This window comes from Rhinolophus ferrumequinum, chromosome 9, assembly GCF_004115265.2.
Source record: "Rhinolophus ferrumequinum isolate MPI-CBG mRhiFer1 chromosome 9, mRhiFer1_v1.p, whole genome shotgun sequence".
NCBI lineage: Eukaryota > Metazoa > Chordata > Mammalia > Chiroptera > Rhinolophidae > Rhinolophus > Rhinolophus ferrumequinum.
In genome coordinates this window covers 65,455,587-65,483,284 of record NC_046292.1, presented here as the reverse complement: position 1 = coordinate 65,483,284, position 27,698 = coordinate 65,455,587, and the positions used below count along the sequence as shown (strand labels likewise).

Genomic DNA, 27,698 nt, shown 5'->3' with positions numbered 1-27,698 from the left:
TTAGCTGGCATCAGACAGCAATTTTGCATAGGGTAGATGGACGCAAAAATTTAACAGCAATTGTTCTGCTTCCTCTCAAAGTAAATAGCATTAATTTATGAAGAGGCAAGTTTCAAATAATAAATTAGAAGCACCTGGGCCTCTCAGAGACAAACTTCATAAAAGGTTACAGTACCGGATGCCTCTCATAGTAAAAGATTCTAGGACCATAGGTGTGTTTGAGAATGATCCCTGGGAAAACCCAGATAGATGGTTTACACAGATGTTCTCTATGTAGAATCTGAATATAAATTAAAATACCAGCTATGCATTTGGGAACCAGCCTTTAAATTCTCTAGTGCTTTTAGAATTTTTATTTCATTTTATTAGAAAAAGAGAGAATCATCATCTACAAACTATTTTCTTTCTAACTATGCAAATACAATGAGCAAATCATTTGTAATATCAAAATACTGTTTGTAAATCACTGATGGCACTAACAATTTTAGCAATTTCCAATAGAACATATATTGAGAAAGAGAAACAGTAGATTTCAAATTGTAGGCATTAACTAAATTTTAAGAATAGAAAATAAAACTTAAAAGTTCAATTTCTCTGATTTTTCAATAATTTAAATCCAATCATCAGGAATTCAGAAGCACCCAGTATGTTCAAAGTTGCACAAATGAGTATGGATGAATGAAAAGTAATTCCCATGCAATACCTTAAGTGTTGCTATCAGATATATTTAAGTGATACTTTACAGATTAAAGCTGGGTAAAATCAAAATATATCCTCCCCATTACATTTTAAAACAGTCACAATAATTTATCAACAGTTGCCATTTCACAGCAATTAGAAAACAGGAGTTGATACAAGTTGAACAAAAAGTTACTTTTCCTCTTTTAGGAAATCAACATATATGATATAGATATATATATACACACACACATACACACATAACATTATCTTTTAAAATTCAGGTGGTTAATTTGCTATTGTGTTATAAAAAAAATTCCCTATGATCAAAATATTGAAAAAGCGCAAAGGCTGAAAAAAGAAAACCACATTTGCCACTTTAAAAAAATACATTATTGTCTCAGTGGTTCTAAATATTTGATTATAAAGTTAGGTATTATAAGGACTCTGTACTTGTTAGACTCCTATGAACTGCATCGGACCAGATGGAATTAAATCTAACCCTTTTTCAGTCTCCAGGAAGAATACTTCTAACCCACCCTAAAAGATGATAGAATAAACGTCCCTATTCTGAACTGTTAAACTGGGAAAGGAAACCTGCCACCTGGAAGCAATCTAAGTCATAAAAGTTTATGAATCTGTGGGAGAGACTGCCTGATTCAAAAAGCTATTCTTTGGATATAAGTTAGGAGCTTTTGGAAGTATATAAACTCTTTTAGGCCACTTGAGTACAGATTCAAAAATGGTTTCTCCATAAATAACGATCTCCCTATTACAGGGGTTGGTAAACTATAACCCCTGGTCCATATCAGGCACGTCGCCCGTTTTCTCATTAAAGTTTTATTGGAACATAGCCATGCTCATTCATTTATGTATCGTCTATGGCTGCTTTTGTGCTAAAATGGCAGAGCTGAGTAGTCGTGACGGAGACTGCATGGCCCGCAAAGCCTAAAATATTTTACTCTCTGGACCTTTATAGAAAAAGTTTACTGACCCCCTGACCTAGTGCACTCTGTGCTAACCTAGTTCCCTAGAAGAGTGAATGCACCTCAAGAAGACTTCAGCATGTACTCCAAGAATAACCTGCACACGGGGGTCCCTTAGCAGATAGATGTCAGACACCCCACCTTGAAGCAGTGCTTTACTTTTGGGCAAGGAAATAATTTGTGCATATTTCCAACAAATATCTGTAAAAGTTAATAAATACACTAAAAAGAAGGCCAAATAAGAAAAGTATGCCTGGCGACGTTCTCTTAATATTCTCCTATTATTAGGAGGAAAAGGTGCTAAGATAATTCTGTCAACTTCTTTTAGCTTTTCTTTAAATTTGTTAATAAATGTTTTCTGACAAGCAGTGCTCCCTCCTCATCTCCCATACAATAAATAACCTTTAAAGCAACCTGCCTAAAATGCTTACATAGTTTGGTGAGGCCTTGTTTGGGAATATTTATTTAAGCTATACATAGTAAAGATTATTCTTTTAGAAAATGTTTCTAAAATCTTTATCTTGTTACTCCAACAAGGGGAAGAAGGTAAAGAATGCACAGTGTACTTAAACTCTGCAAAATACATCTTAAAAACCAGAGGTATAAAATAGCTACCATTTCTGAATGCTAACGTAAAATAAAAACAAAAACCTTCCAAATTCAAAGAGCAAAATTTCCCCTGCCCTGAGTCAGCTAATGAAGTCTTTTTCAAACAGGGAACCTCCTGAACTCAAGCAGCTGCTCATGAATCGTTAAGAATTCACAGGTGTTTCATATTTCAATAGTTGAAACAACGAAGATAAACACTGAGGAGATATTTATCAAACACAAATTTATATCAAGATTAACTTTTTTCAACCAGCTTATAAGTGGACTTTCCCTTTCTTTATTAAAAAAAAAATGAATGGTATCAAACCATATGTTAAAGATGTTTCCATAATACCTTACATTTATATAGCGCTTTACAGTTTTCAAAGTGCTTTCACATGCCATTTCATTTAATCCTCACAACACCCCTGTGAGGTAGGTACAGCAGGTATTATCACCCTCATTTTGAGATGAGGAAATTGAGGCAAAGAGAGGTTAAGTGACTTGTCCAGGGTCACACAGCTCATTAGTGGCAGAGCCAGGACCGGAAATCAAATTTTCTGACTCCTTGTCCACTACTCTTTCCACTGTAACTACTGCCCCCAATTATGAATAATGTACTGTGTATCAAAATTGAAGGATTATTAAAGTTCATTTCAGTGATATCTTAAAGTTAAATGAGAAATACAAGAACAGTAGGTCTGATGGTTTTACTTGACATAACAAAATTGGTGCAAAACCACTTTTGTCTAATTACTTATAATCTTTTGGTCCAAATACATAAAATATGCAATATTTACAGCATTTTCCTTTTTCTGTAAATGCAATGCTTTAAAACACATTATAAAGCACCTTAGTAAAAATAGTCTACAAGTAAAAGTACAGAAGATGTAGGAAAATCCTACCCATACCACAGCTCACTAATGGAGTTATAATATGGAGTCACCGATATCTCAGTCTATGTCTTTACAAATAACCCACGGAGAAACAAATACTAAACTTACTTTTTTTTTGATATTAATGTGTGGAAGCCTTAACTAAAACTTCAGGCAATGTCCACATTCTTTGAAGTGTTTCCCCAGTCTTAGCTACTGGGGAGACAGGAATGAGCAATACTGCTTTGACTCTTTTTACAGTATTAATAATAGTTTAAATGGGTTTTTTAACACTAATGATAATTATTTTTTAAAAAATTAACATGACCTACATAAATATGGGCAATTCCAACTACAGTAGAGACATTTCTTAGCAAACATGATCAAACATTCCAATAAATGTCATGAGACATGATTCACAAAAACGAAGCACACACGGCCAGTAACAACACTATTCAGTCGAGGCGTACAACCCAAACCTCCAGGTGAAGGTGGAAGTAGCAAATGGATTCATCTTCATTCATGGGTAGCTGGAAAAAAACTGCTCTATCAAAAACAGAGTATTGGAACTTTTTCTGAAATTGCATTTAGCCTTCTGATTAGAACTGCCATGTGTTTATATTAGGTGAAGTGTAGATTTTTTCCAAGCAGGAGGTGATAACTCCCACCAAAATTTAACCAGAAAATTGAAACAAAAAAAACAAACAAAAAAAAGGGCTGAAACTTAAACTTCTTAGCTCACAGATATACCAGCCAGTATCTACTTCCTTGATGTTACTATCTGTTGCCTAACTCGGCTCATTATGAACTGTCTCACACCTAACACAACCCAAGTTCTGGAGGTGAGAACTCAGGTGAAGACAAGGTAAACGTTTCAGTTCAAAAATCTAATAGTCACACCTTGTACTCAGTTCGATTTGGGGTAAATCTTTTCATAAAAAAAGTTTTGTGCGAGGATGTAGAGGTCTCCATCTTTTTCTCGTACAGCATGGGCTCTGATGAATTGAAACTGCTCTAGTGCAAATTCATAGAACTCATTCTCCATTTTCCAAATGTCAGACTGCTGTAGTTTTGCAATGGTTTGCTTAGTGGGGAGTTTCTTCTCTGTGGTTTTCCTAAGATGAGATTTCTTTCCTACTTACAAAGGGGAAAAAAAAATGGTAAGTAATTCTGAGAACAGACAAAAGATCAATGCCTCTTTATGTGAAGAGATGGTTTAAGTGAATATGGCACGTTGAAGGACAGGTAACAATTGTTTTGTATTACTATCACTCAGGCAAAAAAAGTGCCCTAATCATACTGTAACTGTGATTTATTCCTTTATAATGTAAATCCTTAACCAGTGAAAGACTTAAGAAGACATCAAATACTAAAAGTAAGGATTTGCCACTCAGTGAAGTGTAAGCTGTCACAATACATGCTGTATTCTCAAATCTTGGTGCTCTGACTAGTTCATTTTTTGAAGATATAATAAAATATCTATTCATAAACTTAATACTAATTTCTCATTACCTATAGTCTATATAATTATGAGCTAGTAGGTAGGGCATATGCACACCCTAGAAAAAGAGTTCCTGTGACTGTATGTTACCAAAGAATGGTATAAAATAGAACAAAACAAAACAAAAAACCCACATTACATTGGACCAACATGGTCACTTTCAGATAGATAGTAATACTGTCAAAGCTGCTAAGCAGACTTTCAGGAATACTGTAACAGACACGGCACATGAGGATCTCTAGTAATGTGACTCAGTCCTATCGACCCACCTCATGACATAAGCAGGTCTCAGGGCGGTATATATAGTCATCATGTTTGATAGCCGGAATTACTGAATACCACACGTGTCTAAGACTGGTTCTGTAGTTTGTGTCTTTGCACTATTCCTACAATGCCGTCTAATTATCACCTAATGCATGGAATTTTTTTGAATTCCATGCATTAGGTGATAATTAGATGGCATTGTAGGAATAGTGCAAAAAAATATGTAATGAACACCAGTTGTGTGCCCGGAGTTATTTTGTATTGAAAATGGTGAGGAGAAACAGACATTATATACCTGCCTTTCTGGAGTTTGTTCTTGTACTTTACTCAAGAAACTTCAAATCACACGTAGCTTTCAAGTCGCAATCAAACAAAGAAAGTGAAGGACGGCTTTGAAAAGAAGCCCATCATGCATATACCTGTCCGGTAGAGTTCTGTAGCGCCCCTGAAGAAGCGCGGCAACGCTGCCTCCAACAGCATGATAAAATCTTCCAGCTCTTCTGTCACTCCCACAAGAAAGTACGCATTAATCAGGTTATACTTGGCTTGATCCACAGCCCACCTGCTCCCCACATTCCTAAAACCAAGAAAAGGAGTTGAGAACCTGGTTGTGCAATCTGCTAAGTATTTTTGATGCCTTTGCCACTGTATATTATGGAGAAAACAGATAAACACATGTCCATCCAAAGCCTTAATGCCCTTTTTATTAATGTCCTTTGGGAGGCACACCTGTTTCTCATTTCCTTTGCCTCTATCCTCAGTGTCTGGACAACTGTGCAGTGCTAGTTTAGACTTTACAGGTGACGCTTAATATTAACAAAGTTTAGTTTGAGGGCAGCTTAAAAATGTGTATATAACATATATTCCCCTTATCTGATTTAGTATTTAATTTTTTTAACTACTCTAAACTAAACTTTGTTCATTTTAAGAGCTCTCTAGTAAGCTCTAAGCAATCTGTGTATAGTGCTTATCTTAATTTAATCTGTGAGCTTAGGTTTTTCTGTCATTTCTCAGGAATAGAAGATAAGAAATGGCTCTGCCAGGAATCTTTTATTTTTTAAATTGTCAGCCAGTGGCTGTTAATAGAGATTTGGTTCTAAATAAACTATACTTTTCAGTTCTTTTTAGCACTGGCGTTCCCTAACCCTAATTCAGCTCTGCCTTTAAGCAGTGTCACATTGAGCTGGTAACTTGACCTTTCTAACTTTGTTTTCCCAGCCATTAAAAAGCTGTAGCAAGGGGTAGGAGAGAGTAAATTAGTTTATTTCTAAGATCCCTCCCAGTTCTATGAATCTATGAAACATACTTAAGAAATTTAATTGATATCTACTCAATAATGCCCAATAGAGCAATACTCTTTATGGTTCTAAGGTGGGGGTTGGAAAACTTTTTCTATAAATGGCCAGAGAGTAAAGATCTTAGGTTTTGCATGCCATGTGGTCTTGGTCACAATTATGTAACTCTGCTCTTACAGCATGAAACAGCCATAGATAATAAGGAAACAAATGGATGTGGCTCTGTTTCATTAAAACTTTATTCATAAAAACAGGTGATTGGCCACATTTGGTTTCCAGGTTGTAATGGGCCAATCCCTCTTCTAAGGAAATAATTAAAAATTGAAAAAACATTCTTCCTAAGCTTCCCATTCTTTCTATGCTATCATTACACTTTGATATAAACTATTGAGTAGGACCTTAAAGTTCACAGTAATCAAGTAATATATCTCAAATAATGAAAAGAACAGAAGGCATTCCTTACATTTCTCATGGCTTTAAGGAAGACACTAACTTTCAATGTGTTCCTGTTCTTTTTTCTACTTTTCCTATTAAAATTATTGATTAGAAGAAATGAATACATACCATTATTTTTAAAAACTGAAAACGCAGCACATTCTGAGGAAAAAACTCTTTACTAAAGATAAAATACCTTTGTTTTCCATCTCATGCTTATTAGCAGATTAAACCACAACCATAACTTTGACTTCCCTCAAAGTCAAAATCAGTTTAACAGTAAAATCAGGTGAATAATTTACCCATAAGCCTTTTCTTGATCTAACATGAATAGCTACAACAGGAAGCTTAGGAGAAAATGAGGTTGATGAAATGATCCCTGACCTCTAATTAAGAGCTCTGCTGCAATATAGCAAAACATGTAACACTAAAAACCAACAAAACACTCAAAACCAGTATCTGAAAAAACATAGCAAGGATATTATATATGCAGAATCTTCTTCATGCACTTAAAGGTAACGACAAAACTAGGTATTATTTAATTACACGTTAGTTTTAGTGGTCTTTCACTAATTTCTTTATGCCTAACTCTTGACTAACACATTCACATTTGTGAAATGTAGGTTATCGAGATAATGATAAGATGGACCAATGTAAGCTAAGTGTATCTCCCTACCAGCATTCCGAGCTGTGCCCACAGAAGAATGGGATTTGAAGCCACAGCTTCTCTGGAGCACAGTCTGAGCCGCCTTCAGCTACACATTCATCAAAGGTCTGGAACAGAGACAAAGCAGCACATGTGAGCCATAAACCCAAGTCTCACCACTCAAATATCTTAATATGGTAAGTTTTTAAATAAATGGGCAGCAGTAGGTGGGACAAGATAGCGAACTAAAGGGATAGGCAGGTTATGAACATGTACCTGAGATACTGAGGAAAGTTAAACATGTGTTTGTTTTATGCTAGTGTTTATGTGAGATTTTTTACTGTATGAATGGAACCACCCTGCCTCCCCCATCAAAATTCATCCTTGAAAATAAGTACTGGTTATGCTAAATCTGTGTATTTATATTTTCTAACCCATTACCGAAAAAAAGTTAAATAAAAACAAGGCTAAAGATATTCGTTGTGAAATAATTATTTGAAAAGAAGATAAAGTAGGACTACACTGAAGTCTTTTCTCCTTTTCTCATTAAAAATCATCATACAAAGCAGAAATGACCTCCGGTGCTTATAACTTGCATGTTTTCCTCTCCAAATGTATCTGACTGAATTAATTAAAAGGGAAAGAGACTCACAGGCTATGGATCTAAAATTAATCAACTTCACTTTCTTGAGTACTTCCTGTCACAGGCATTTTACAGTAGGCATTATCTATGTGAAATAATATTGAGACCAGAAAACACTCTTGGGAGCTTTGGTTGTTGCACTGAGACATCTACAAATGCCACCTATCATTTCTGAGAAAAGGAAGCATGAAGTAGAAAAAGCACTCGTTGTGAGTCGAGGCTCCTGTTCCTAGATCCAGGCTTCTTTGTTTTAGAAGCTTAGCATTACTCTAACTGAAATGTTTTATTGGACAGTATAATAGTAGAAAAACAGTTTGGGCTTTCCCTCCTTTATGGTTGTTCTTATCATCTAGGGGAGATGTTTTGCTCCTATCAACGAAAAGAAACAACCCAAAGATGGCCAGTAGCAAGGAAGATGTGGAGAACAACAACAACAAAACTATGAATAACCAAAAATTGGTGAACATACATGAGTGTGCCAGGTCTTAGCATGTAACAGAAATTCTCCCATTTCTATATAAATATTTGATAAATAAAGTAAACCAAGTATTCCCTAAGGTGAGAGGCCAAATGAAGACAACTCAGTACTACCTTTCCTACATACAACTCAATGAGTCCGTCCACTGAGATGCTAAGATGAACCGTGAACTGACAACAATGATGTCAGCAGCTGGGCTCACAGAAGACGTACGCAAATGTTCAGTCACCAAACATTTCCCACTTATTTGCTAACCTCTATTAGCCTTCTCCAAAACAATTTGGTCACATTTCAGAAATAGAATTTCCCATAAATACTTTTCTGTTGTACAATTTCAAGTCCTTAAAAGAAAAAGCTAAAACAAACAAATGAAATAAAAACACTCCAGATTCTTCCTCTCCCACAAAATCCAGTTCAGTACAACACAGAAACAAAAAGGTATGATCAGCTATTTCACTTAAAAACCTTGTATGGTTTTTAAAAACAGCAACTCTGTGAACTAGACACAAATAGTTTTAAAAGCATGAACTATCAAAATATTCCCGAGACAATTTAGATTATTAGTTTAGATATTTAACTCCTAAAATTGAAGGTTAAAAGAATTAAACAAAATGATACTTGATGGTGATGGCAATTATATTTAATTCAAACCCTTTCCTGCAAATGAGCTTGCTTTACATTTTATATAGAAAACTGAAACTAAGCGTGAACTCCCTCAATTTCCTGCTTAGATAAAACTTTATCTGTATCTGTAACCCCCTACTGCCCTCATCTTTAAAGACGTATTTCCTTCTCCTATCTTTGAACACCATTCTTCCCACTTCTGAGACCCTGCTCCATCAATTTTTCTCCAGTTCCCTGTATCTTCACCCCTTGCTGTCTTCAGATATATTAATATGCCCAAGTGCCTGTCATCTTAAAGAAACATTTCCTGATATTTTTTGTTCCTTTCAAAGCCAAACTTCTATCCCAAGAGTAGTCTTTCCTCTTGGTCTTAACTTCATCTCTCAATGACTCTGCAACCCTTTCGATGCCACTTGAACTCCTTTCTCTGCCATCCCTAATGAACTCCCCATTGACAAATTGAAAGGACAGATTTCAATCCTCAATTCACTAATCTCTTTGTAATTGAAATTATTTTCCTATCCATTTCAAGGATTTGCCAGGTTTGTCTTCTGATTCTCTGACATCAGTCTCTTTGACATGCTGCTCTTTCTCTGCCTACTCCTTAAATGTTGACATTCCCCAGAGCTATATATTTGTACCCCCTCTTTTTCTATTCCTTTTTTTCACTTGGTATTCTTTTTAATACTCTGTATGGCTTCTAAGTGCAATTTCATTCAATCCTTTGTTTCAACTCTCATCTAATGTTGACGACTCCCTAATATGATTTAGGTCAGACTTATTTATTGAGGTACAAATACAATTTCTAGTGGCTACTGCTTCCACCTACTTATGCATGGGTTAAAATAATGTCCAATTTGAACTGTTCATCTCTTTCTTCAGCTCCATTACAACTGACTCTTCCTTCTGTTTTCTCTCATGAAAGGAACACCTATGGGTCCAGTGAAAAATCTGGGAAAAGACAGGTCAAGACTGACTCTGGGTTGCACACTTTGTTTTAACTGAGATAGAGAAAACTAGTCTATGGTAAAAAGCTATCAAACCTTTAAAAAGGTATTATATTGCTTTCGTGTGGTACTTTTCACATATAAAATACTTTCTAAGCAAACAATAGTAAGTTCTTAAATTTCTTTGTGAGACAGAATAGTGAAATTCACGTTCCATATGCAAACCCTGGTCAGGGGATAGTGACTTGCTAAGGACTCTGGAGGCAGTATTTTGTAAGTCAATTATACAATCAGGTAGTGTTGAGTATGGATTTTTTCTAACCTTATTTACTATCTTTTAATAATTAATACATATTTTTCGGTAGTATATTTTAAATTCATTATAATTCCTATACCTGTTGATAAGTCTAGTTAATTTAGAGTAAGGAATACAAAATGCAAATTGGGGTAGGAATTGAGATCTCTGGGACCAATGAATAAGTAAGTACTTCTTAACAACATAAACTGATTCTCTTTTAGATTGTTATTTAGAACAAATAACTATTTACTCTTTCCATAAGTATAACCTCCCTTGGTGTTCTGTTAATAAAATAATTAATACAAAATGTTTAATAATCTACAGAGCAGTCCAAAACATATATATGCATATTTAGAAAATGTGAGTGATGAGATTTATCGGTGCAGTTATTGTTGTTGTTATTATTATCATTATTATTATTATTATTATTATTACTATGTGGAGGCCATTAAGAAAGCCTATGCTGAAAGAAGCCCTGGGAGACAATCTAATGGTATCCAAACTTGGGTATTTGGTAGCTATTTTCTCAAAATGAACAAAGTATGCCTGTCACTTGAAAGAAAACAATTAACAGTGTTAGTAGCCCAGTGGTTCTTAATCAAAGCTCTTTTGGCCGCCAGGCAACATTTGGCAATATTTGAAGACATTTTTGGTTCTCAGAACTGGGCGTTTTGTGTGTGTCTGTCAGGGGCGGGGGGAGGGGAGTTATTACTAGGTAGAGGTCAGAGATGCTGGTAAATATCCTGCAATGTATAGGCAGCCCCCCCACACAAAAGATGATCTGGCCCAGTCGTGTCAAGGTTGATAAACTCTGTGGTAGCCAGTGATACAAGTGAAGCTTTCAAGGAAAAAAACAAATAAAATTTTGGAAAACTTGATCTGCTACCATAAGCTTGACAGTTTCCCAATACTTAAACGACTTTTCTGATGAGAACAGTGGTGATATTAATGAATGTGAATTTTTGATATTGTATTAGGTTGGTGCAAAAGTAGTTGCGGTTTTTGCAATTATTTTTAACCTTTTAAGCTGCAATTACTTTTACGCAACCTAATATAATAAAATATGTCAACATTTGGAAGATCCAAATAACTCAGTGAACTAATATGATCTAAATGACCAATGCATATGTTACAAAATAATGTTTGGTTAAAAATCCATTCAAGAGGTGGCCGGTTAGCTCAGTTGCTTAGAGCATTGTGCTAATAACACCAAGGTTGCCGTTTCGATCCCCACATGGGCCACTGTGAGCTGTGTCCTCCTTTAAAAAAAAAAAAAATCCATTCAAAGTGTAAAATATATCAGTGGATGTTAATTAATGTAGCAGAGCATGAAAATTTCACTGCTATGGCGTGACATTCTACACTTCAATAACTTTAAGAAACTACTACTTGTCAAGTTTTAGTGTAGTATAAGAATATCCATGACTTTCTGAAAAGACTATTAAAATCCTCCCTTTTCCAATTACATATCTGTGTAAAGCTGGATTTTCTTTTTACACTTCAACCAGAAGAATGTATTAAATAGACTGATTCAGCAGCAGATATAAAAATACTGCTCTCTATATTAAGTTAAATATTTTTTAAACTTGTAAAAATGTAAAATGCCACTCTTTTTACTTTTTTTGAAAATAGTTATTTGCATAAAAACATTTATGTTACCCTCGGGTTCCTACTGTTATTTTTAAATTAATATTTTTAAAATTTCTCATTTTTTGGTAAATTTATTGATACTGGTAAATATCAATAGATTTAACTTACATAAACAAAAGCTCTTTGGTAGTCCTCAATATTTTTTAAGAGTAAAAAAAGTTCTGAAGCTAAAAAGTTTGAGAACCATTGATTTATCTATATAGTTCTTCAATGCTGACCTTTCGATTATTGAATATCCCTATTTTTCAGGTACTGGGCAGAGATTAAATTAAGTAGAACTCTAGTTATAAAATATGAAAAACAGAGTATTTGAAATCTCCCAATAAAAGAAATTGTGTGTTCCTTACCAGATCACCCGAAAGCTATCATAGGGGTACATGCCTGAAATGCATTTAAAATTACTGTTTGACAGTGTAATCAGAAAGCAGTTCAGTAATACAGTTAAAAACACTAGATGCCATGAGAGCTGCACTGAATATTACCTAATATGCTTCAAAGTATCACTTGAGGTGCGAACAGTGTACAATTTCACGGAAATGAAGACAGTGCAAGGTATTTCCTACATCAACATCATAGCCACTTTTTAATCCACATTATCTTCCATTTTCAAAATGTTAACCCTGCCATTTTCAAAAATGTTATACCCCATGCAGTCTTATCAGCTTTACAGATATGAGTTTATTAATAAAAACTCTTGCCAGTTAAAGATATTAAGGAGTTATTTGCAATAAAACAACATCATTTAACTCATTGGGACCCAGAATGCTATCAACATTTGTGTCATGAGAAATAAGCCAAATTATTAAAAATGTATATGTCTTATTACGTTTTAAGACTGAAAAGGTCTATTTTGGCAATCATAAAACAAAGGAATTTTTCATTTTAATAAAAAATTTGTAGATGACCCTGTCTTCATGAGAATTAAGGTAATTAATGCAGTAGTATCTGGTATCACTACCATGCAACTCTTTAGAATTCCAAGCTACAGAATTCACTCATTCAACCATTTGGTAAACACTTACAGATAAACTAGGCACTGTGCTAAATACTGGAGAAACAAAGATGAATGAAATAGAGCCTGTTTTAGGAGGTTCACAATGTTTTGGAGAAAACATATATGTAAACAAATAATTCAAATACCACAAAATAAATTCTTAAAAAAGAGATTTGAAAGGAGTGCTCTGAGAGCCTTGAAAGGGACATGACTAACTGCCTGGGGGCACAGAAAAAGACTTTATGGCAGAGGTAACATTTGAGCTGGGCCTCAAAGGTGAACAAAGAGTTCTCCAGAGTCAAGGAGAGACATTCTAAATACTGGGAACTACATGTGTGTGATAAGCATGAAGCAATCATAAATCGGGAGGACGGTGCCTTTCCACGAAGTTGAAGCACTAGGCGCCTAAGAGAAAGTGAGGCAGCTCTGAGATTATGTCAGGAGTTCTGCCTATGCCTTGGGCAATTCTGTGAGCAATAAGGTCCCAGTAAAGGTGTTCCACCAGAAAAATTGACAAATCAGTTTGGTGTTTTAGAAAAACAACTCTGGTTCTATTCCGGAGGATTCACATAAATAGAAGAAAACCCCAGTTGAACCTGTGAAGTAAAAACTCTGTTGAGTCATTACCTCTCCTTGCCTAAAAAAAAAAAAAAAAAAGCCTGCTTTAACAAAATAGTGTCCCTAAACTGATGGTCACAAATCAATATAAATTACATCATCGAGACTAAGAGAACCAGAGTACACACAAATACATCATATTAATAAATAATTATAATGCTCTCATAGAAAATTCTTAATAGGACTATAATAAAACAAATATTCAGCCATGGAACACAGGTAAAATATTTTTTTTAATTACAAAAAATTATGTGTATTCCAAAACATCGAGTATAAAGTAGTTTTACTTTTGCTTCTTTATACTTCTGGGCTTTTTTCAAAATTTCTACAAGAAGCAAGTAGTACATTTATATCAATACTAAATTTTAAGGGTACTGTTCACTGTGTTTCATAAACAATTACTTTTATACAACTTTATAACTGAAATTTTACCTTTTTGTCTCCTTGTTTTCGTCTTCTTAACCCTGGTCTATAATCATCTCCAAATCTCAGAAAGTAATAGTAAGAAACTAGTCTCTCAATAGGATCCCTTATGACATTAATGTAAATTGGCTTCTTTTTCACACCAAATCTGAAACAGAACAAATTTTAAAAGGTGAAATTGACGTCTTCATTCTGTTTAGGGGTGTCCTGAAATTATAAGTTTGAAGTGTTGATTCTATAGGAAAAGAAGAACATGACTAATTTAAATAAAATGGAATATGTGGAGATTAGGAAATACTTTATGATTATGTTACAATAAAGTAAACAAGAAATAAGAATTTTTAAATTATGGCTGACGATAAAGAAGAGAATGGAAAATTGAATGAAAAGTAATTCAAAATTTTACTGGCAAGAATTATATAAAACATTTTAATTTTATGAAGCAATGATTTCTTCTTTTTGGCCTACTAAACTAGATAAATATTATTAATGAATGCAGTGTAAGTACACACTAGGGCCACCATTTGAGTCTGCCTTCTACTATTGCTGATTTTAAAGATGAGATAGAAGTGAAAGACATTAAGTTTTCAGCACTATTTCCTTAGAGAATGATAAAGAATTAAAGGAACACAAGACTTTATAGCGACCCTTGCACACCCTAGAATTGTCCAGCTAGCTCCCTGTTTTAATATCTTCACTTGTCCTAGTCTTGAAACTTTAGTGTTACCTTGACTCTTCACAGTCCTTTATTCTTCCTTTAGTGCAGTTACCAAGTCCTTCTGATTTTTCGCTTGTAGGCTTTCTCACAGATGTGGCCCATCTTCATCATTCCCTTTCTCTTCACCACAGCCTTCTTCCTAGGTCTCCTGCTTAGATCGGTACAATAACCTACTTGGTTCTCTTACAAGCCATCTCTCTCCCTTTCAATGTACATTCCATACCAATTCCCAACTGATATTCCTAAACCACCATTTGTTAGGTAACTCTTCTAAGAAACCTGAAATAACTCTACTGTTTATGTTGACATCAAACCCAAAACTCCCTTGCCTGTTTGTTAATATCTGTTTGCTTTATGTCTTAGGTATCACCTTATTGATCTCAGTTTATTTTCAACTCTCCTCAAACAAGAGACCATCATCAGTCTGTTACAGTTAGGCCTGCCTTGTCTACCGTGCCCCCTGGCCCCCCCCCCCATTATTCTTATTCCTATTTCTTCTTAAATGCCTTTGCTCGTTCTGTCTTCCTTATAGTTGCTACCCTTGTATTTTTTTAATTTTATTTCTATTACATTAATCCACTAAAAAAAAAACAAAAAAAAAAAACAACAAAACTTTTCTGTTTACCCAGTATATGCAAGGCACTATTCTACTAGTAGGGATACAGCAGTTAAAAAAAAAAAAAAGATAAAATTTCTTGTCCTTCCGGAGTAGCATTCTACTTCAAGACAGAATATAAACAAATAAAGCAGCAAATACGTGAGATGGCAAAAAGTACTAAGCAGAAATATAAAGCAGTGAAAAGAAATAGAGAGTGCCAGGAGAGGTGAGGAGAGTACAATTCAAAACAGGGTTTTTTAGGAATGCGTCACTGGGGTTATGATGAGCAGGGAGCCATATACTGTGTTTCCCTGAAAATAAGAGCTAGTCGGACAATCAGCTCTAATGTGTCTTTTGGAGCAAAAATTAATATAAGACCCGGTCTTATTTTACTATAATATAAGACTGAGTCTTCTATAATATTATATAATGTGATATAATATAATACCGGGTCTTATATTATTTTTTGCTCCAAAAGACACATTAGAGCTGATTGTCCGGCTAGGTCTTATTTTTGGGGAAACAGGGTAGGTATCTGCAGGAAAGTGTTCCAGGAAGATGAGCCTTCCAAGTCTGAAGGTCCTGAAGCAGCTAAGTGCCAGGCATTTTTGAGGAATAGCAGGGAGATTAGTCTGGCTGCAGCAGCATCACAAAAGGGATAGATATTATCAGAGAGAGAGTAGAGAGATGGGAGTGCAGTGGAGGAAGTATATACGAGGGCTGACAATTAAGTTTGCAAACTTGCCACAGTGCGCTTACACTGGCAGCACTGTACAAACAGCTCAGTAAGGTTTCATAACCTTGGTATATCAGTGTCTCACACTGTTATACAGTGTCAATTGTGTTCATATCGACATGTTGTGGTGTCTTGCTGAGTGGCGTTCATTATTGTTGATGAATGCTTTTGTTTGCTGTCGTGAGAATGTTTGAGCTTGAATTAGAGCAACAAACAAACACTAAATTTTTTGTTAAACTTGGCAAGGGTGCAAATGAAACCAGGGACATGTTAGTCCAAATTTATGGGGATAATGCCATGAGAAAACAAATGGATTAAACGTTTTTCTGAGGGGAAAGAACGCATCACTGATGAAGAGAGGTCAGAGTGGCCAGTACTGAGCAGAACTGAGGAAGACATTGCAAAAATTCATCGAATTATGTGTTGAAATCATCAGCTGACTGTGAGAAGCACAGCAGACCAAGTAAACATCGATAGAGAAACAGGAAAATCTTAACTGAAAATCTTGGCAAGAGAAATGTGTGTGCAAAAACGGTCCCAAAGGAGCTTGCTAATGAACAAAAGCAAAGAAGAGTCAAAGTTTGCCAAGACCTTTTGAAGAGGCAAGACCATGTTTTGGGCTGTGTTATAACTGGTGATGAAACATAGGTGTACCAGTACGACCCTGAAACAAAGCATCAAAGTGCACAATGGAAGTCAGCCAATTTTTCATGATCAAAAAAGTTCTGTCAGTCCAAGTCAAGGGTCAAAACAATGTTGCTAATCTTTTTGATATCAGAGGGATTATTCACTATGAATTTGTACCAACTGGACAAACAGTTAACCAAGTTTACTACTTGGAAGTGCCGAAGAGGCTGCATGACAAAGTTTAGATGACCTGAACTTTGCCAACAATTCATGGCAATTGCATCACAACAATGCACCAGCTCACTCAGCACTGTCTGTGAAGGAGTTTTTAGCCAGTCAATGAATAACTATATTGGAACACCCTCCCTACTCACCTGATCTGGCCCCCAAGAACTTCTTTCTTTACCCAAAGATAAAGGAAATATTGAAAAGAAGACATTTTGATGACATTCAGGACATCAAGGATAATACGACAGCTCTGATGGCCATTCCAGAAAAAGAGTTGCAAAATTGCTTTGAAGGGTGCACTAGGCTTTGGTGTTGGTGCACAGCGTCCCAAGGGGAGTACTTCAAAGGTGACCATAGTGATATTCAACAATGAGGTGTGTAGCACTTCTTCTAGGATGAGTTCAGGAACTTAATTATCTGACCTCGTAACCACTCTTGATGTACTCACTCATCTGTCCATAGAAACCCTCAATTTAGCTAATAGCTTATAACTTAAATTTCCCTTCTTACTAAAATCCTTTTCCAAAGGCACTAAAAAGCATATAACTAAGCTAAACAATTTCACATTTTCCCTTACTTGTGCATATTACAATCAATATCTTACACACAGCAGGCATTCTACAAACATTTTATACTAAATTCTTAAGCACATGAGTAGTAACAAGAGAGTACAGAAGAGAAAAAGCAAGGTGCCTGGATAACTTGTATCTTTCAGTGAATTATTGAAAATTAACTGAACAGGAAGTTCTTAACTTACAGATAGGTAGTAATCTATAGGAACTACTTTATGTGTAAAAGGGGGTCAGTTTTCTTGAATTCTAGTCTTTTCCTCATGATTAAATACAATAACTCTAAGCACTATTTTCTTTGTACACATGGAAATATTGAAAACTACAGAGAATCCTTTTATAAAACATTATTATAATATTATAATTGTGATTTTGTTGATTAGAACTTGGGATGCATTTTTTTCCCTGAACTCATAAACATATAAAACCAAAAATGCAGTAAAAAAATTTTTTTTTGCAGTTTTTTAAAAAAGAGGAAATAGTATTGTTGCAAAGATGGGCACTGTCACATTAGGTCTTACAGTAGAAGTTTCATGAGGTTAGCGACTGTTTCCCTCTTGTTCATGGCTTTATCACTAATGTTCAGCATTGTGTCGGACATGTAGGTGTCGAAATGAGTAAAATTAGGCTAAATAGACTTTTGTGAATTAGCCACTTACAAAGCCTTTCTGTGGGAGAGTGCACTCAGTACTGAAAAGAGGGTAGGGAGGCCTCAGGAGCACAGTTGCTACTTTAACTGAGAGGGCTGAGAGTCTTATAATAGGAATCTACAAGAAAAGGAAAGCGTGGGACAACAGGTCAGTGACTCCATTCTTAAGACTGTAAAATCCCCTGGAAACCCCGTTTATCGTCTCCATTATTAGCTACTGATCCACCCTGAGCCATTCCCTAGAGAACTGCCTCCTCCCAGAAGAACACTTCCCCTCAAGCTTCTTCTTTCCGTTTCCCCTAGTTCCTGGAACAGACAGCAATTCTTACCAAACAGCAGTGAAAAGGGGCTACGGCACTTTACAACACTCTTCTTGCTGTCCAGGAAATGACTTTCTAGGACATGGTTTTGAGTGACATTTATATGTTATTTTAATGAGATAATGTGTGGGAACTCATCCTGAAAATGGATAAGAACTATTATTTGTAAGTTAGGGTATGATTATATACTTGTACACACGGAGGCAAGGGCTTATACATAACAGAAAACAGGCATGATAAAAACAGTATCTGGGCCATTCAGCTCAGCTGGTTTGGAAACAAGCATCCTTTTAGGTTTGTAGGTTTAATTACTTGGCCAACCAGCTAGTTTTGTTGGGGGTGGGGGGGTGAGGGTTGGGGGTGGAATATGTCCTATGGTCACAGGCTCCACTTTTAACCCTGGCCAGTCACCTGAGCTGCTCCTCGGGAGGGCTCAGGTGGAAGAGTAGAAAACACATCTTCACTCCAGGAAGATAAACTATTATTGTCCTGTTAGACCATGATCTTCCTAGGAAGAGAAGAGCATATTTGGTAAGAATCTGTGGTGGTACATAGGATCAAAAGGGGAAAAGTATAATCTGAGCAGCAGGTTGGTAAAAAGACATTTTAGGAACTTTATTCTTACCATGTCAGCATGTGCGCTATGACAAAGCAAAGAACACAAACTGGGCTCATTTCTTTACAATTCCACTCTATACAGCTTAGATAGATGAATGAACATCAAGAATGGTTAAAAGAACAAGTGCATACTCAGAACACTTGAAGGGGACCTTGTCAATTGGCAAGACAAAGCCTATATATGAGATGATGAAGCTGAAAGAGGGCGGAATAGACTGGAAAGCATCGAGATGTCTCCTTTACATTAGATTTAACATCTCTAGTTAAATAACAGTCTCACTGGGGACATTGATATACACATTTATTCTGGACTCTCTTAGCTCTGAGAGGTTCAGAGAAACTTTCAAATCCTTTTAATGGCAAGTTCCCATTGTCTTGTTTTAAAAATAGTGAATGACCTGTTGGTATTTGTCGGTCCCACTGATGATAATGTTGTGATTTTTAAAGTAATTATCTTTCAAAAAGGGCATTCATCTACTACAATCTATTAGAATGGCCCAAATTAAAAAAAGAAAGGACTAACAATACCATATGCTAGCAAGGATGCACAGTAACTTGAACTCTCATATACTGTTGGTGACATTGCCAAATAATACAGCCACTTGGGAAAACAGTTTGGCAGCATCTTACAGAGTTACCGTACACGTCAGCAATCACACTTCTAGGTTTTACCCAAGAGAAATGAGGACGTGTATGACCACACAAAACCTGCATGCAAATGTTTTGACAGCTTTACTAATAATCACCATAAACTGGAAACAACCCAACTATCCAGAAACTGCTGAATAGACAGAGAGTGTGGTGCATTCATACAATGGCATACTACCCACTAACAAACTGACTAGTGACACATGCATCGAACTGGATGAAGGTCAAAAGAATTATGATGCTGAGAGAAGCCAGACTCCAAAGACTTGGTGACTGATTAGATGTATGTGGTGAAGAAAAGGGCTGTCCAAGATTCTACAGTTTCTTGCTTGGATATCTAGACAAATAAAAATGGGTAAACTTCCCAAAAGAGAATAGTGGGGGCAAAAACAGAATCTTGAGCAATGCCTTACTAAGAATTGGGAATAAGAAGGTCCAGCAGAGATTCAGACAGGGAGAAGACGAAATGCCAGTAAGACAACATGGGAACTGAAAGAAGACAGAATTTTAAAAGAACGTCACACTGCTCTGCATGCAACACAGAAAGTGCTTCACATACATCATCGTATTTAACTCTCACAACCACCCATGAAGTTGTTATTTGAATATTCCTCATTTTACAAATGCGGAAACTGAAAATCTAAGGTAATGTGGCTGAGAGCACAGAGCTGGGAAGGCAGTGTGGGGATTTAACTGCAGACCTGTCTGACTTCAGAGATAGCTCCCAACAGTCTGTGGGATCCGTGCTGTAGAAAGAGCTGGTAGAACAAGGTCAATAAAAAGGCAACTCTCACATAGTGCTTGTAGTAATTAAAATAATTTTTAAAATGCTTTTTACGTCCAGCGTTGTGACATACTTGTTGAAAGCTGTAGAAAATGGTGCAAACTTCAACTAGTTCAGCAGAGAAGTATGAGTACACGAGACAATCTCACAGAAATCTATATACTAACAAGCTCTATTAAGGCCTAAAATATTGTCACTTCATTCTCTCTAGGATATTTCAGACCTAGTGAGGTATTTAGTTATTCGTTTCTTGTCCTGATATATCTGCTTTTTACTGATTCACCTCAATTGTTCTGAAAAAGACAGCAGGGGTGATATGGAGACACCAAAATGACAGCCATGAAAACCCATACTCATTCCTGGGGACAACCACAAAGGTACACACCTGACGTATGACTGAATAAAACTGACTGCTATATCAAAAATAATTCCCAAATATCTTTCTAAGACAGAGGCTGACAAGTGACCGTTCGGTTGCTAGATCATTAAAAAAAAAAAAAAAAAAAAAAAAAAAAAATCTCAGCAGAGACTGATTAAAACTAGTTTTAAAATGTTCTTTTAGCTGAACATTATTCATTATAAAGAAAAATGTTACTGGAAAGGTTTTTAAAAGAGATGTTCTAATGTTTTTCTTTTGTAAAATTTGAAGAAAATCAAAGAGGGGGTAACAGATGCTGCTCATCAATGAATAGTATGAATGTAAAACATAGGGTGATCTGTAATATTTTCACTCGTCATAATGAAACATAATGAACTGATAAATACAGGAAAATAGGAGATTTCAGTGAGGACAAGAGATGCAACTTATTCGACTTTATATTGCCTGCACCCTATGATGTGACAATGTCCAATCTATATCATTTTTTTAAAAAACTGAAAAATTTCTAAATTTATGACATCAGTTTCTCCTAGCTACACTATTTTAAAATTGTATTGTCCACCAACTAAGAAGAAAACAAAACAGTAATTGAACACAAAAGGGAAAATAGGAAAAACAAGAACTAGGGAACGTGTTTTAAAAATCAAAAATAAGATTAGGACAGAAAGGAGTCAGTCAGGAGAGGAAAGAAAATATATAACAAGAAGCTATTTTTGTTCTTATTCTCAAGTTCTGAATAAAACCAAAACATGGCTTGAGACACAGGCCTGCAAATAAACATGTGCTTCTTAGTAATCAGTCTAAACTAGAAAGCACTTTCCATTTTTTATTTCTCTATCTTACTTCCTGGGTTTCCTGGGGTTTACTGGGTTTACACTCTTTTTAATGTCTCTGCTAAGGCAATTAAAAAGTTATGTGATTAAATATTTCTTTCACCAAATTTGACTGTTTTCTCCTGAAGGCAAGTATTTTAATGGACTCCACAAAGTACTATGCCAGTCAAGAATATATTTTGAAGAATAATGTATTTTAAAAATTGTTAAGGTGTTATTTCTTTCTTCTTCTTTACTCAATCATGGTGAATACAGCTGTTAAACTAAAAATTATTTTAAAAGATATTAGTTACATCTATAAGTTCTTGATTCTATGTATCAAATTATATTTCCTCTAATTGATTTTTTTAGGTATTTGTTTAAAATCTTGTAAAAGTCTATTAAAAATTCTCACAGTACCTTTCACTTCCATAACATGAGACCCATTATGAAAATATTCAAACCCTTAAACATTCATGTTAGTATTTAATAAATGAGATTAATCTTTTCAAGAAGCTTTATACTTTTTCAACTGCAAGAACCCTAGCAAATACCAGAGCTTTGTTCTAAGTACAAAACTTTTGCCAAAAGCAAAAGTACTCAATATATTATTCTAATAATGAAAAACCTGAAGTATTAGAAACCAAGCTGTGTGTGGAAAATATAAATCATTTAGGTGAAAGGGTAACAAACATTCAATTGAAGGATAACGCAGCCCTGAGGGAAAATATGCATCTGAATGAAGTTTATGAAATTGGTTCAATGCCTCTGCAAAGAAAAAAATAGTTTATTTTAAAACTGCCTATAAAATGTTTTCAATATTGCAGTATGAATTATTTATAGAAAAATGTACACCTAACTTTAAAGCTACAATTTTATTGAAAGATCTTGAATACTGTGGGAGGAACTAGAAATAAGAATATATTGTTTTATGTATGGAATATTTGGGATATTCTTTTTTTAATCACACGCTTTTCGAAAAAGTTAAGATTTATTATCAATCTGAATCAGGAATATTTCATTTAACTTTTTCTTTTCAAATTTAAGAAGTTAAATTGACAGTGGGATAACAATTTAATTTTCATATTTTACACAGAATGTTCTTTAAAGCTGACAAATGCATGACAGTGTATGACTCTGAAGTCATGACTGCTAACGAAAAGGCTGAATGAAAATGTCTATGCTTAAATAATTTTTAAAATATACTTTTAATGTTTTTGAAGTTAGTGCAGACTATTATTAGGGAAAGGATTTGTATTTGAAGTTTTAGAATAGAACTCTATGTAACATTCAAATGGATTCCCAAACTGCCTATGGTTTAACCACTTTTCACATTAGAACATAATGTAGCACAGACTCTAGGGGAGCCACATAGTGCTAGGATACTGTAAGGAGGCATGTAGTCTATGAACTTGGCTTGAGAATTATGATAAAAATACCCTAACCTCACTCCCCCCAAAATATGGAAGATGAGTGTTATTTATCTCCAGTTTCAGGTAAATCACTATAAAGGAAAATCACTGTCTCTTATATAGTCTCCTTTGACTACATCACAATTTTAAAGCTAAAGCACAGTAGCCCAAGGGACCGTTTATACTTTACTGCACTTTGAGCAGCAGATGCACTGCAGTGCCAGTAACTGAGGGATGGCTTCTTTGCTTTCTCAGTTCTCAGGCAATGACATGGTAAGTCATAATCTGATTGACCTCTAGGTTAAAACTTGGGACTTTCCTAAAATAGTGTCAATTTGGTTATACAAGAAACATACACATAGTAATGATAAATAACTTTAAAGAGCATTACCTACATGTAATCGACCTTGAATTTCTAAAATTGGTATGACAATTATGAACACTAGAGGGCAGTAAAACACTAGATGGTATATTTAAATCACATGCCTAAAAGTAGCAAAGGCAAGCCAGTACTTTTAAAAAAAATCAAAATCATAACAATTTACTGAATTTATTCCTCTTTTAGGTTGCTAAAGTACAAAGCATTCTTTACTGTATCACTTTAGGTATAACTTACTTTGCAAAATCCAAATAAGAAACGTGTCCATGATAAAACCCTGGTTTCATCTCTTTCCAGGCAGTTATATTCTTTACAAAACGCACCTAAAAAAATGAGAACACACTTATGATTTAAGTACAATTTAAAGAAAATGAAATTTAATGACAGCAAAATACTATCCATTTAAGCATTTAAAACCAATCACACCAGTTTGACAAATACAGAGCTTAAAACACAGGTTTCTAATTAAAGAAAGTATAGTGTGATCTGTAACTACTAATTCATCATGGAGAGAGCTACTCTCACCATACTCAGAAAAGAGTGAAAGGGTATCCTGAAAACAAGATTACGCACGGCAGTCAACTACAAATGCTGTATAGGGCATATATTCACCAACACATGCTGAAGCAGGCAGCACAGGAATATTCTATGCAAATCTGTTCTTTTCAGAGACTTATTATTTGTAAACATTCATGTTTATTAATGACTCAACAAATAAAACAAAAATTAACTAATCGTTAAACCAAAATGATTAAAGAGAACATAAGATTATCAGAAGACTAAAAGAGTTAAGAGCAGATATCATAAGCCTGTTGATTAAAAAAGTTAATAAAATTAGAGATGTAATATAGGTGAAATATAAAATTAAAAAAAAATCTAAATATTACTATTTTAATTTACTGGATTTAAAAGTATACAAAAGATTAGTTAATATGAAAAATTCTTTAAGTGTAAATATGTTTTAAAAAGTTTAAGAATTGGTTACTATAGAACTTGGTAAACCTAAGTATCACCAGCTGCAAAGCAGTGATACACAGTTTCTCAGGAAAATGGTCTATATTTTTGATGAACAGCAAGTGGTTAAGAATCTCTTCCGGAGACCAGCTACAGTGTGGAGGTGAAGACGGAGGTGGGGATGGGGTGAGGTGTGGGCCCACCACCCCATACTGAACTGAAAGTGTGCAAGCTATGACCTCAGCCTCCACAGCACAGGACTGTCAGCTGGATACTTTTGACAATTTATCAATCTTTCACTTGCATTTTAAAATAGAGTTAGTCACATGGAGATATACTGGAGCACTTTTTACCAGATTAGTCAATAAATTAATAGCAATCAATGATGATGGCTGCTTCCTCATTAGGCCTAATGCTAGGGCAGAGTAGGGAAACAATGCAAAAGCAGGCATATGACAGAGAATGTGGACTAGGGAAAAATGGAAGGTTCTGGGAAAATTTGTTTTTTAGGGGAAACATTAATAACTCATATTCTAGAGAAATAATTGAGTGTTTAGGAAGGAAATGAAATGAACCCTATCTTATTATCTTACACACACACACACAACTTAAAACTAAAATTTTAACTGTAGGTAAAATCTAAAACTTGACTGTAAGTAACAAAATTACATTGCATTAGAGAATACACAACTATATTTTAGCAGATATTTTCAATTTTCCTCACCCAAACAAAGAGCCAAATAAATAAATGTGTGATTTGAGGTTCTCCTGTTCTTTCCATTTTGTTCTTCAAGTAAGGCACCAAATAGAATGAAAATATCAAACAGCAAATGAAAAACAAACTGAAAATAAAATATTAGATAACCCAAAAACTGAATCTTTAAAAAATTTTATATGTTGACTATGAGAAGTCCTTACAACTGCCACTTATGACACATTATTTCATATAAACCTTTGGTTCTGTAAAAATAAATTCCAGTATTTCAGCCAAAATGAGGGAGAAACAGAAGACAAAGAACAGGGATGGGAAGTGGTGGTTTAAGGGCCCTTAAGACATATTTAGCAACTCAGATCTATTTTCCAGAAGCTGAGATTTCATATGGATGTGATGGTGTAAGAGGGAAACGAAAGGAGATGCTAGATTAAAGTCTGAGAAAATGGTGTTATATAAGCCAAATGTTAGAGAGGGCTATAGTACAAACTTAGATGCACTATGGTGAAGGACTCAGGCAGAAATAAGAGGCATAAGTTTCAAGTATCCTTCTTCCCTCCACACTTCCTAGGGAAGGTCAAAATGAAACTAAACCGTCCTAGGAACACACATCCTCCAATGTGTGTCCCTCAGTGGGAGATGACGAGCCCAAGAAGCTGGATAATATCTGGACTGTTTCAGGGCTTCTCAGATACCAATGTGCAAATGAATCATCTGGGACTCCTGTTAAAATGCAGATTCTGATTCAGTAGGTCTGGAGTGGGGCCTGATATTCTGCACATCCAACAAGTCTACACGTGACAGCCAGGCCCATGGGCAACAGGAGGAGCAAGGCTTCAGCATGCATAGGCCCAGGAGCTAACTCCTGGTTGTATTAATGTGAGGCTTGTTCTTCTAGTGCTTGCAAAGGAGGCCTGATGTCTACAGAAGCTCTTTGGTAAGGAGGTACTCTCACACTCACTGTTTTTATGATATAGAAAAAAGTATACTGAAATAGAGAAAAATTTGAAGATTATCTTATAAACTACCACAATATATAAAACAGAAGGGGTGGACAGGAGAATGAATCCTACCTACTCAAGCCTCCTCTTTCTATCCCCACACAGTGATAGCTGAAGTACATTAGAACCAAAATATTCCAAGAAACACAGTTTGAAACTAACAAAATAAGAAAAAGGGTGTGTCTCTAGTTGGATTCAGGGAAGTTTGATGAAGGCAGAGAACAGAACAAGGCATGACTCTTCCATTGTTGTCACCTATCGCAAACTCTCTTTTTTATAGAATCAGTATTTTAGAGGTGGAAGAGATCTAGCATATCCTTTGCTCTTTATTTTATAGATAAAGAAACTGAAGCCCAGGAACCAAGTACCTTAGATTGTGGTCCAATCATCCTTCTACACCACTAGCTAGTAATTTCCTTTATTTATTATTGTGCAATTTACACAAGGTGCTAAAAAAAAAAAAAAAGAAGGATTTGAAAGGAAAGGAGAGCATACGTCATTTGTATCATGATTCTAATATAAAAAAAAAAAATTGGACACTAAGAATTTCAGGTTTTATCCACTGCTAAGGAATCCCCTCAAATCCAGTCATTAAAACTCCTCAACCTCCAAGATCCCAAAGTTCTATTGATATATCTCTCTGAATTGTTTATTTTCCTCATTACATTCATTATAATCTCAACTTCCAAACCACCCTGTTCGCTACTCTCATATTGAACAACCATTTTTCAACAATGATCACTGACTTATTCTTGCACTTTTTATTGTCCTGGGTAAACTCCGGGGTTGCTGAAGACAGCCAGTCAAAACTAAGAGACATAGTATAAATGACTATGTAGACCTTAGAATTTTATTTCCTAAATTCATTTTGATGTAAATTCAGGTGGGTTATTGTTGCTTTTAAATCTCTACATTCATATTGTTAAAATCTCCAAAACACACAGAATCTTTCTCTAATCTCCAACTAAAAGAATACTGAAGGCTACATACTTTATGCATGTGCATTTTTTTCCCCATCTCATCATCATTTAACTCAGGCAATATGTTAAAGTCTCATTAATAAAGCTGTGGCTGGTTTAAAATTTGCAATAAATCAAAAGATGCTGAGCTGAGATTTACCTTCCTTTATAAGGAAGAAACAAGCACTAAGCAAACAAATGAGGTCAATAAGAGTAAAGTGGCCTTGTCACGGGCCTGAAGAACAGCCTGAGCATTCAGAAGTATCATTTCCACACTACTGAAACTCTGTAACATTGTGATAGCTTCTTCAAAAGTGATTTCCAAGGACATAACAATCTAAATAACCCTTACTGAAGAACAGTATTTTTAAAAATTTTTCAAAGTATTAATTTAGCTCCTTCTTTTCACCATGTTTAATATTTATGCTTAGTTCTCCAGAATTTTCCATCTCTACTCTCTTCATCGTCACTTTTTCCCTTTAATCAGTCTATATACAGTTCCCATGCCATCACTTTCTGCTTTTGCACCTCTCCTGTACCACTTGTCTCGTCTTTCAGTTTTTCTTCTGGTTTTCCTCTATTGTGTATCCTTGAGCATTCTGCCCAAGACTTCAAGATAAAGCTCCAAATACAGAGGAGTAAAAGGAAATGG

At 35.2% G+C, this 27,698-nt stretch overlaps 1 protein-coding gene across 1 annotated transcript in view; it reads right to left on the bottom strand.

Annotated features, from left to right (window-relative positions):
- Positions 1-587: 587 nt before the first annotated feature.
- Positions 588-27,698, bottom strand: part of HS2ST1 (heparan sulfate 2-O-sulfotransferase 1) — a 173,649-nt gene continuing 146,538 nt past the window's right edge. The window contains exons 3-7 of the mRNA XM_033114219.1: positions 23,658-23,743; positions 13,953-14,091; positions 7,299-7,396; positions 5,312-5,469; positions 588-4,264 (exon numbers count right to left, since the gene is read on the bottom strand). Of these exons, the coding sequence (XP_032970110.1) occupies positions 4,035-4,264; positions 5,312-5,469; positions 7,299-7,396; positions 13,953-14,091; positions 23,658-23,743 (711 nt within the window). The 3' untranslated portion in view covers positions 588-4,034. The remainder of the gene's footprint in view (positions 4,265-5,311; positions 5,470-7,298; positions 7,397-13,952; positions 14,092-23,657; positions 23,744-27,698) is intronic.